At 45.6% G+C, this 12469-nt stretch overlaps 1 protein-coding gene across 17 annotated transcripts in view; it reads left to right on the top strand.

Moving 5' to 3' along the window:
• LOC121597862 (phosphatidylinositol 4-phosphate 5-kinase type-1 gamma) overlaps window positions 1–12469 on the top strand; it is a 46281-nt gene that overhangs the window by 2160 nt on the left and 31652 nt on the right. For all 17 annotated transcript variants that reach the window (XM_041924094.1, XM_041924095.1, XM_041924093.1 and 14 more), the window contains exons 2-3: window positions 163–904; window positions 988–1034. In XM_041924094.1, coding sequence (XP_041780028.1) covers window positions 787–904; window positions 988–1034 — 165 coding nt within the window. In that variant the 5' untranslated portion in view covers window positions 163–786. The remainder of the gene's footprint in view (window positions 1–162; window positions 905–987; window positions 1035–12469) is intronic.

Genomic DNA, 12469 nt, shown 5'->3' on the forward strand with positions numbered 1-12469 from the left:
TGACCTTGTGCTGAAGCGCTCGGTTTAAAAATACACGAGCCAATTTGTTGGATTTTATTTTTAAACCCATTGAAGCAGATCAACCAAAGATTGATAATGGCTTATTTTTTTGCTAGGTGAAAATATCTAACGGGCAACATTTTGCATTTTTCCTTTTTACAGCGTGTGGTACTAATAGTGTGCGTGAGCGTGTGTGCGTGTGTGCGTAGTGTACAGCAAATGCGTTGTGTAAAGTTAGCATAAAAGCGAAGAATACACTAAAGCTGGTAGCAGAATTAGGCATTAGTAGGCATTCACTTCAGGTCAGTGTGTGTGTGTATGTGTGTGTGTGAAAGAGTGTATTAGTGGCAAAGGAAAATTGATCCGCAACGAGTGGCAATAGTCCACACGTGATCGAATCGTGTCCGTAGGATAGCGCACACCCTTGCATTTCCGTGCACGTGTAACCAGGGGCAACGCGCACAATATCGTGTCACCCAGAAGCCCAGCAGGCGGTCCGGTTCGGTGTCGTAATGTGGCGCGGGTGTGCAGTTCAGTGATTTCAGTGTGTGCTGTTTGAAAAGAGTGATAGCAATTCCACGTAAAAATACCAACCCAAGATCAAACCATCGTCGCACCTGCTCTGCTTTAAGGGGAAGCTGGCGCTTCCGGTTCTGAAGTACGGAGGTGTTAGCGTAGAACGGGTGCAAGAAAGCGCGAGCGTACGAAGGCGCACCATCAAAGAGGGGGCAGAAGACACCCTTTTCGGAGAGCGCAAGTAAGGGGCAGCAGCAAAGACAGGGCGCGATGGCTTCCGGGGATACGGCCGCCATCGATACGATCGATGTCGAGTCGGCCCTCTCAACGAAAAATTCCGAGTTCACCGCCAGCAGCAAAGATCAGCCACTGGAGCTAGACGAATATGGTAAGCACCGCCAGACTGTTCCTACATCTGATCTGTGTGTGTGTTACTTTACTGATTTTCTATTCCCTTGTCTCTCTTTGCAGGAAAATTCATTAAGGACACGCCGGGAAAATTCATCATGGCTGATGGGGTAGGTTTTGAGCGGCTTTACTGTATAGAGCGTTAAGAACACTGATAGGAGCATTCATGAATTTATTCATTTTGTAAAAGAGTATACGGCACAATACCATATCTGTCCTGCGCCTAGTATATGCAAAAATGGTTCGCGAGCTGTCGGCCAACCCCTCTGCTGTACAGACTGCCCGATCACGGAGCAAAAGAACGTGAACAAAAACCGAACCGTGGCACTGGCATTAAGCAAACGGAGCAAAGAAATGGGTCGAGAATGTTGAGCGCGAAGGCCCAAACATCATCACTACGTTGCTCCCCCTTTGGAAGGTTCACCCCGTTTTTTTTCTGGACCTCTTGCTGCTCCCAGAAACAGGGCAGAGGAGGAGGTTCACTCCGTACCTGCAAAGTCGGCGCCGCCGGTGACCACCATCATATTGATTGACCCATATTTTCTGTTCCTCCCTCTGCGTACATCACTTTCGTTTTCCCTTTTCTTGTGGGGGGACCTGCTGGCCGCGTTGGCGTGTGGTGGTGGAGGCGTTTCATTGGGAATGTATACAATCACTGGCAAAGCACGATTTCGATTTCGTTTTGCTGCGGCCAGTGCGAAATTATTCGTTTCTCTTTGTCGCGAAGGCAAAATACCCCTGGATGTGGGTGGGTTGGAGGGGTTGGATTGTTGTTTATCGTTTCGGGTTAGTTGCTGCTGCTGATGATGCTGCTACGCCGGATGCATAATTTAGTGCTACTAAATATTTGTGAAGCAATTTGTTGTGCCGCTGGCCGGCCGGCCGTGTGGGGGAAGGTTAATGGATCTGGTGTCCTTTTGGCACAAGGATGCACTGCAATTTCATTCAGCATTCTGCATGTGTGCCGGTCATTGTACCCTCCTCTCGATAAGACCTTGTTGTAACTCGTTTGCGCGTGGGAAGACAGCAACATTAACTTACTCCCAATGAAATATTCGATTTATCGTAAGGAAAAGGGCATTGAGATCGTTTACTTCTTAAACGGCAAGAACGACATTCGACATTGTAGTGGACAAAAAGAATTTATGCACAGTTTTGAAGTCACACCAGTTTCGTAGCCTCGTTTGTCACCACCAAAATGGCAGGAAAGGTCACGCCAGGAGCAGGGATATGTTATGCCTATTACATCATTAGTCGGTTGATCTTTTCACGCAAGCCCCGGATTGGTTTTCGGGGGGCCAAGTCGATAACATCATGTCCTTTGCAATATTGAACCACTTACATCCCGGGAATCCCGGCCGTAACAACAGGAGCTGGTGAAAGCATGTCACCGGAGACCATCCCCACCCTCGGGCTCTGGTTTAATTTAGTGAGTGTATATCGCTATAATTAAACAGATTTGGGACCTGTGTTTTTAGTATTCCCTGCGGGTAGTTTACCAACATCTCCGAGACACGCAAACTGCTGCTGCTGCTGATGGAGGATATTGACCTTTTCCTTTCTTTTTCCTTAAGCTGGATGGAGGTCGAGTCGGCGTAGAAGCTGCTTGCTACGGCACTAATTAGAATTTTGAGCAAACGCTCGCCACCCCAAGCTAGACGGGGGTGTAAAAAACTTTGTTTTCCGTTTGGTGTTTTGTAGACAACAAACTACTGATCGGAGAATTTGTACTTTGCCCGGCAACGATTTTAGTATTCCCTGTGAGGTAGTTTTGAAGTTGTTCGTGTTTTTTGTTTACTTTGACATGCACAACTTCTTCGTGATCGGTTTTGGAGGGGTTTGCGGGAAACAGGAGTTGGAAGTAGCGGATGGCTTCAAGAATTCATCCAGCTCGATGACTCCCCCGGTTTGCCGTGGGAATCAACTAACGGTGTGCAGTGTGGTTGGTGTGTTCTCAAACAGCAGCCAACTCGTGGCGCGCTGAAGGTTAAGCCCTGAAGGTTTTGCTCATTTCTTCGAACGAAAAATCAAACGAACCCGTCTTAGGAAGGTTTCGTTTCCACAGAGCCACCCCCCAAAACAAGCTTTTCCATTTTCGGTCGGGCACTCGCTTTCATTTTCCACGGGTCACACCAGGCTGTTTTGTAGCCCAATGGGAGTAGCGGGTCATGTCACGAACACGCGCGCGCTCACTCTATTGCATCGCTCTATCAAACAGGGAAGCTCGACCACACTCTGGCCGGTTTGGCCAAATATCTTCCAACGCAAACGCCGTTTTATGCCTTTCGGTCAACGTTTGAACGTGCCGCCGCTTGGTTAAAAGGCGCGCAGTAGCATGATTGAGTGTGGAGGTGGGTGGGTGGGCTTTGCGTTACGCCTTAGAGCTATTTATGGAATGCTGTGCGAGCCAGTCAGTTCGCGTGAACAATAGTGACCGAGGGAGAGGAGGAGGAGGGAGCATTAGCCAGGAGGAGGTTATCAGGTCGATGCTACCAGTTGCGCGTTCGCGCCAACCAACAACTTCTTCCGAGAGGTTGGGGTACATCCATCCAGCAGACAGACCGGGTGAGTCTTCAGGCAATCTTCAGAAATTGCAACCCGGTCGTGTTTAGATTCTGGAAACTAAATGCCACATCAAAAACAAAGCAGTAGGATCAGTAACGCTGACAGCAATTTGCCGTTGGCCCTCGGACGTTTTATGAGGAATCTATTTACTGTTGTGTTGTGGCTTCTAAATGAAGGTTGATTGTATCTCGCGACGAGCTCTCCCCTGCACACGTCCAACACTGAGCTGGGGAGGTCAATTATTCTGTTACCTAAACACACGGCCCCCGTCCCAGACCAACAACCGAATGAACGAAGTCAATGAATTCGTTAGCAAACACGCGCCTTGGTCCATTGCTGCTGACCTTTGCTCAGGATAGGCGGACAGATGTTTTGGGCGGTTTTGGTGGTGTTACCTGCATACAGAAAACCTGCATTCTTGGACCGTTCTGGTGGTCCCAGATCGCCGCTTGCGCGCATACCGTTCTCGGGTGGGAAGTATCTTGACAAAAACCTGCTCCATTCGCTTCACAACATTCTACAAAGAATGTTGATACTGCTGGGAGCGGCAGCAAGAGATTTGGAAAGCAATGTTTTCCAACACAAATAACTCAATTCCAAACCAGACATTGATATCGTTTTCCCATCGTTTGTGTGAGGAAGCCGGAGGGGATATGCCGCAATGTGTGCATTATTTCACTGCACTCGCTTTGCTATCTCGCTGAGAAACAAAAAATCGTGAGGAAACACAGCAGCACAATGGCAGCGCGCGAGTGCACCCGGTGAGAACTTCGATGTGGACGAGGTGATAAAATACACTTTGGTGGAAAACAAAATCAAGAGGAAAAGCCGTGTTGCTAAAGCTGAGAAGTAAATTATCATAATAATCGTGTCAAAGTGCTTCGAAACAAATAGCTCTTGTGATATCGAACGCGCGCGCTCTCTCGGAAGGGCAGGGGGAGGAGGAGGAGTGGCACAAGAGTGCACAACTTTAATTAGAGGAGCCGTAACACCTTGAAATAGGAGCGGGAGTGAGGTAGGTTGTGTGTCATCAAGACAGTGCGCGCTGCTTGAATGTAAAAAACTAGTAATTGATTTGATAGCTTAATGGGCACGATTTCATCACCCTCTAATTGATCACGACCACGTCGGATAGAGGAAGTTTAGCAAAAGGTTGACACTGACGACGTGAAGTGGGCTACGGATAGAAGCATCATTATGCTATAGTTAACGGTTAATGATTTACGACGTTTGGAAACAAACTTTCATTTAATTGTTATAAAATTAAACGAGTTTTTGTGTACCAAAAATGTCGCATAATACTAAACTAATGTTCACCAACACATATTTACCTCGATTATTTTCCCTTCAGATGTAGAATTTCTTCATTTTTTGCTTCGTTCCACTAGCTAGCAGCAACAGTATGAAGCGTCTGCTTGACCTCTTCAAGAGTTTTAGCTGCAGAAGTGCACTTCCGTGCTCATTAGTGCAAACAGCTTCATCTTCTTGCCCCTGAAGTGGTGAAGTATGGTCAAAGTGGTGGCTGCATAAAAAGAAATTTTCACTTTGACGAATGTATTTCTTACATTTTCTTGTAGGTTGTAGGTTTTATGTGCAGCGGGTACCATTGCCATCGGTCTGATTTCACCACAAATGACGAGGTAATGGCGTTAAAGCATCTGCAAGAGCACTAAGGGTCGTCCCTTTGTACAGTGTACACTGTATATGATACATACCCTCCATATTGTTATACCCAACAACACATCATTACCACGGTTCGAAACAAAAGATTCGGAAACCCCAAAAACCATAAAACATACTTGTTTTACTATCTGCCTCGCTCAATTTATGTGCCCTTTCCCCGTACATAGAGAGGGAGAAATTCACTGCTTTCTCACTTTTTTCATTGCTACTCTCCAAACACCCAAAGATTTACACGTAAAAAGGCACAGAAAGAGGGAAGGCAAATATTTGCCTACCGTGCTCGGTGCTCTGTTGTCTCTGGCATTCTTTTTTAATCCTTTTTTGTGCTTTAGAAGCAAGTAAACGCCTTGTAAATCCTCTCGAGTGTGGCATAGACTTGCACAATACAACAACGAAAGTGTGTGTGTGTGCGTGTATGGCAGATAAAATCAAGATCATCTTCCCTTCGTCACCATCATACCGGTTTTACTCTCTGTCACGGCCGAAAGAAGCTGTGCAAGATTTATTGGGATCCTTTTTCCTATCCTCCTCCAGCACACGAAAAGGGGTAAGGGGGTTTTGGGACAATATTTGTAAAATGAGCAATTTTGCGACTACTACAACCCTCCCCTTTTGCGCTGTCAGGATGCTCACCATCGCCACCAGAATCGCCCATCGGGGGCGTCTTTGCCATTTTATTGTTGTCGTAAAGTCCTCGTAACTGGAGGTGTAATGCATATTTTGGTAACTTTATTTGGTGTTGAGACTCCTCAGACTCCACCAGTCTCCTTCCAGAGCTTGTGGTAAATTTTTAATTCATTTTAATGCTATACGATGATAATTATCCCAATTGAGCGTGCAAAAAAATCCCCAATATTGTGTGTTGTCGTGTTAAGTAACTCCCCGTAGTAGGGGAATTTCAGCGAACATAAACACTGGATGGGAAGTTTTCGAATAAAAAAGCACCTCCTTTCGTACGCGTCACTCAAAAACGCTGTTCTATGCGTGTGTGCATTGTGGATTGCGTAGATGTCGATATTGCTTTGCAGAAAGAGAGAGAGAGAGAGAAAAAAAAGCAGAACAACAACTGTAAAGACCACTGCAAATTGTGCACATATAAACCACGATAAAAAAGATAGCCGCGGGTGCGATAATGATGCGGGCATGTCCGCTAAAGTATAGCCGAAATTGCCGACCGTCTCGTATATAGCTGCGCTCGCGAGAGCGATGGAGTTTGTCGGTGGTAATAAAAGATTTTAAGAGCCGGGGTGACTGTATTTTTTTTTTGCCGTCCAGTTCCATGACTTTTCGTTAACGCTTGCCATCAATTTGTAAGTGTCTGACGAGGTTGTTTTTGGCGGTAAGGATTGTGCCAAGGACAATATGTAGTTTACGTCCGTCCGGCCTGTCGCATCTCCTGTATTGAAACATGTGGCATGTGAACATGACGAGTAGAAAAGCAAAAACATTCGCAAAATATTCGTCCTCGTAAGATAAGCAACACACGACCTTCCTCCCCAGTTTGTGTGTATGTGTGTGTGTGATACCGATGGCTTTTCATCACATAACATAATCTCGTTTGTTGAGTTTTTCTGAACATATTCTGTGCTCGCAGCGAGCGAAACGAAATTGCTCCAGTTGGTGTGTTCTAGAAATTGCTTTTTTTTTATTCACACAGCCACACAAACGCTTCTCAGTGTCCTAGAAACTTTGCAACTTGCAATCAATCCCTGCCGACCGACCGCTGGTCCACTACACAGTACTTCCCAAACAGCTGCTCCCTAATCAGCAAACAACATTCCGCCGTTGGTACACTGTTCCTTCGCGCTTATTGCGAGGAAGTTTTGATAAAGCCATATACATATTGGAGCACAGATTGTTGCTGTAGGGTGTGTAGAGCAATACGAATGAGTTGGGCCGGTGTGAGCTGGTACCGGTACCGACTAGGGGGCGGTAGATACGGTGAATGGTTTGAATGGGTGCGTGATTTTCGCAAATCCAACTAACCCACAAACACTCATATGGTTTGTAATACACTTTGGAGTTGATTTGTATGCGTGATTAGGAGGCCCTAGTGGCTGTTGTTGTTTTACGCCCACGATAGCGGGCAGCTGGTAGTGATAACGGGGTAGTAGTTTTATTACTGGATGCAAAGGAATGTCGGGGACTACTTGGCAGATCGGGTGCGATGACGCATGTGAGTTTAGAAGTAAAGTTCTCGAACCTATTTTAAAGGTTTTTGTTTATCAAAAGTTGTATTAATTATGGCGATTTTGTAACCTTATGACTCATGACAGTTCGTACAACATTTTATATTGAATCGAATACAAAAAGAGTTTCGATTACATTTAAATTAAAAGCCAAAGTCAAATCAAAATCTGTCTGTCACAATATTCTTCATTCTGTTTGACAACTAAAACTACTCTGCATATGAAAGCTACGGTACCAGTTGTAAGCGGATGTCTAGTCGTCAGACCGGTGGTCTCATGGATAAGTCAAGCGACACGTATTTCGTGTCTCATGGTATGATACGTATCGAATCTCATTTCGATTGGCGGCAATGCTCTGCAGTTTGAAACGATTAAGATGAAGGAATTATAGTAGTTTAGTAGTGTGTCCTTGTTAGGATCTAAGTCCAAGTTCTTGAGAGTTCGGAGTACAGTTTAGATCTTTTCAAGTGGTTTTTTGGTAATCTGTGTACGCTCTAAGCGCTTTTTACAAAACAATTATTCACTCAATACATCTTATTCATGGTACCAATGTGGTCAAAGGGTTATCGCCTCAACAAAGTGCGAATCACCATAACCAACTCCACCACCACCACCACCACCATCACCGTACTTATATTCTATTAAACATTTCCACTGCTGCTACAGCTCTGCTTAATCTAAGACACAGGCAGCTCCAACGACCTCTGCAACAACAGCTCGCTCAATACGCAAATGCGCGATGTGTGCGATGTGTCACGTTTTAATTCCTTTTCTTCATTATTCACAATTACGTACCCGGTTCCCGTTATCAAAACAGTACCCAATAACCTAAAAGCGGACGATGGATGATGTGCCTTCGAAAAGGGTTATTACGTAGTCGTAGTCGCCGCCGTGTGTTATCACTGCGCCGTGCACTTGGCGGCTGGTTCGTATCACCGAGGACCCCCCCCCCCACCACCATAGCTTGCCGTGTCGGTGTCGAATGGGTGCGTTCCATTGCCGTGATTGAATAACGGACCCGGGGTGTCTCCAGTCCGTCCAGGGCACGGCGGTTATCATCATCGTCGACGTTCGAGACGGTTCCTTCGCGAGCAGCAGCAGCGGTCAGATATGGATATGATATTCTCAATCTGTCACGCATGATTCGGTTTGATCCGGTTACGCCGAGACGCTGTGGTAGCGCGTAGCAATGCACACAACCAGTGTCCGGTAAAGATCACAGCCGAGAAAAACGATACTGAGGGGGGAAGCGTTTCAATTGGCATATGTACTCCGGCGGCAAACGCGGTCACGGTAGAATGAAGCCATTTTATTCTGTTATTTAGTTTATTACAGCATCAAAAATAGAATCGCCCCAACAACTTACCGCGCTAAAACAATGACCCCTCCCGTCCCTCGGTAATGCGTTGCTAGTAATTCGCAAAGCTTTCGCGGCCAATTAAAAAAAACGATTGCTTATCCCGTACGCATGCTCCCGTGTACGGGTCAGTAGGCATTTTCGTGTGTTGTTTCTCTTGCTTTCAAAGCTTCCATAATGAGTTTGCATTGGCGAAACACTTTGCGCAGTTTTCTTCTCCCAGTTTTAAAGCCAACATCACCGACGGCTCCGTTCGTTCTCCGGCTATGACCGGCACAGCAGGTCCCCGCGCCCTCCCCATTGCCCGTGATTGCAGCTCAGAACGGTACGGAACTGGGCACGGCTCGCCTGCCTGGTGGTATTGTAACGGTAGCTTCTCGCGGTCGCTGTTCCGGATAGCTGCTGTCAGTCAGATTCTGTTCCATTCTTGTGGTTCCGCTTCGGGACCGGGGTTCGTGCTGCTTGTTTCTGCTTCTTCTGCCACTTCCGCCATTCCGTGGTGGTTTCGAGTTTGGGTAAGCTTTCCACCGTTCTGTAAAGCGTTTGCTTGTTTGCCACAGCCAAAGCCAATGGCTCGGTGTGTGTGTGTGTGTGTGTGTGTGTGTGTGTGTGTGTGTGTGTGTGTGTGTGTGTGTGTGTGTGTGTGTGTGTGTGTGTGTGTGTGTGTGTGTGTGGTGTGTGTGTGTGTGTGTGTGTGTGTGTGTGTGTGTGTGTGTGTGTGTGTGTGTGTGTGTGTGTGTGTGTGTGTGTGTGTGTGTGTGTGTGTGTGTGTGTGTGTGTGTGTGTGTGTGTGTGTGTGTGTGTGTGTGTGTGTGTTCCGACAACTGCTTTGCATTACGAATGGAATCTTGTGATGGCTGGATAAGAAACGTTAACGGAGATATACCAGCCAGAGCTCGTCCGGTTCAATCGCCTTCTCGCTTGAGAGAGTGCACCGAATATGTTTTGAGCCTTTGAGGGATAGAACAAATTAAATAGATTACATCAGGCGAGGACGGTACGGGCGGAATAGAAATCAGAACTCTCTGTACGGTGTTCTGTGCCATGCGCCGGTTTTTGCTCCTGTCAAATGTAGTCACGTTTATTTGAACGAGAAATGGATTTTTTTTGCTTCGCTCCGTTCGATGTCCTTTTGAAGTTTCTCACATCGGCGTTTGACGTAAATGGTAACGGTTGGTTAAACCGTGCGATGATTTGGAGTGGAAAAAATGTCCCACCCCACCCTTCGCCGTCGGGACGCCTTTCGCGTTCGTTGGAAAGAGTTCTTTGAAGTGATGGTTTCGTCAAAGCTTTAAAGTATTACCGGTTTTTTAGTGCAGTTTCCGGTGGAATGTTTGTTGAAAGTATTGAGACAAATTTGATTTCTTCAAACATAATGTATGCTTTAAAAATATATTTAATTTTTACTTAAACACCCCAATGGGTCGTATTTTGAAAAACATCAATTCAATTTAATTAGTAATATGACCCCTGGTGGCAAAAAAGCACAGTTTTATTGCATAATAATTTATTCCAGTGGGGTGTGTCATCAAAAGGATCAAAGCATGGAATATTCACACAAACCATTTAGAGAGACGGTTGGTTCTTCCCCGTAGCGAGATGAAAACACATAATTGATGTCATCCGTCAAATCTGCACAACAAGCGCCACCTGCCCGCTGCCTGCCTGGCCCGTCCCGTGGCATGATAAATGTGGCCATGTCATAGCAACAACCACAAACCGCCTTCGCCGTACCACACTCTGCATGACCGCCGCCCTATATCAAAAGAGCACAATTAACAAAACTAATGAATCATTGCTAGTGTGCGATTTAGTGCTTACAATGAATGGGTGCGAAAATATATATGTGTGTAATCATTAGTAATCAGCAACGTTTTGATCACAATGTAGCTACATAAAATGGTCCCGGAATTGGATTTGATCGTTTGTTATAGCTTAAGTATAAAATTAATCTTAGTGAACAACCTTCATGAGCTATCTGAGGCAACTTAAAGGTCTAGAATAATTAGTAGTTACATTAAAAACACTCAAAGAATCCGAATAATCGTACACAACAGTACATCACATAAATGTTTACGATTTTTCAACTCATATCCTTAAATCAATGGATATTTATACCCCTTCCAGCATGTCATGTGGCAAATATATTCTAAAGTTTTTGTGCACCACTTGGCGAACTTGGACAGCATTTTCATTTCAACAATCCTTTTTATTTTGCTGTTGCTGCTGGTGCCAGGCTTCGTCTCTGCTTCGTCTGAGGCGGCTAATTTGTGCCACAAAAATACGCAATCCCCCCCTCCCCCTCCATAAGATTTTGGGATCGGCGCCAACAGAGCAAAGATTTTGTTCCGGTGCCCGTGACATCCATCGATCCGAAACCCGGTCCGGATGGTGCGGCAGCAGAGCGACGCCGATGATGATGATGATGCTGCTGCTAATACTACTACTACTACTACTACTACTACTATTACCGGTGATGATACTGCCGTTTCAAAGCAGTTGCCCGGAAAAGTCATTTATTCGGTTGTATCATTTTGTAGAAGAATGCGCTGGAATGCTATTGCCGGTCCATGTCACAAAAGCAATCCAGCATCCAGCAGAATGGGAGACAGCGCCAAATAAACTGTCATTGTGGTGGCACTGTGTGTTTTTGTGCCGGAAAAAAACTGACGACTTGGAATAGAGGATAAGGAGATCAGGGGTTATCCATACATTACGTATCTCTGGCGTTTAATTCTAGATCGCATCCACTGAAAAGAACGAACGTATTATGCAAACATCAGTTGCTGGAAGGAATTTCTATTGCTATTTTTATTTCTATTCATTAAACAGTGAAATTGTGCTAACTACTAATAATAAAATGTTGATGTAATGATCAAACCGTCATTAGTATGAGGGCTTTACTATTTTCCCTTCCAACAACACAAACGATTAAGCAGAAAAATCACAATTCATCATCAAATCTCATCACACACCTGCCTGCACACGCTAACCAACGGTGCAAATACTGATGACTCATACGGACGCGGATATGGTGTGGAGAACACCGTTCCTGTACAGATTTATCGCCCGCTTCTGTGTCATGTTTGTCAGTTCCTTCCGTTGGTTGGTTAGACACACACACACAAACAGACACACTAAGAGGCTGACCAAGGGATGAAATCATTCACTTACTTTCTATGACATTTTTTAACACGGTGAAACTATTTGTGCAACCTTCCGGAAGGTATACTCCAGCAAGAATGCTGGAATGTCCCTCCATGGCTTTGTCCGCTGCCATTCAGCCATTCGTGTATGTATGCGCTCATGACAGATTTATTTTTAATTCATTGTCCACTGATGACGGTGTAGCAGGCGTCAGTATGTGTGTGTGTGTAAATTCTCTAGTGCACAAGGACGAAAATGAAATTTCCATCCCGAAGGCAGGACATCTGGTCTGGTTGGACGGGGGGGAGGGGGGGGAGGCGCTACCTTCTGAACAACGGTGTGTGCATGTGTGTGTGTGTTGCTCCAGCCAATGTGTGTCTCTTGTCCTTGCCGACAGCCTGGCCAATGGTCTCTCTTTCGCTCTTTGTTCCTTTTGGATTGGAAAGGAAAATATTTTTCCATTTTTAAAACAAAGGACGATTGTTCGATCAAATGGTTGGTTGGAATGTACGTTAAATGGTGGCAATATTCCAAAGTTACACGGCGCCGCAGACTATTAATAGCGACGAGCTGTGTGCAGTGATATTGTACGGCTCCCACCCAA

The sequence above is a fragment of the Anopheles merus genome, chromosome 3R (genome assembly GCF_017562075.2).
Source record: "Anopheles merus strain MAF chromosome 3R, AmerM5.1, whole genome shotgun sequence".
In the NCBI taxonomy this organism is placed as follows: domain Eukaryota; kingdom Metazoa; phylum Arthropoda; class Insecta; order Diptera; family Culicidae; genus Anopheles; species Anopheles merus.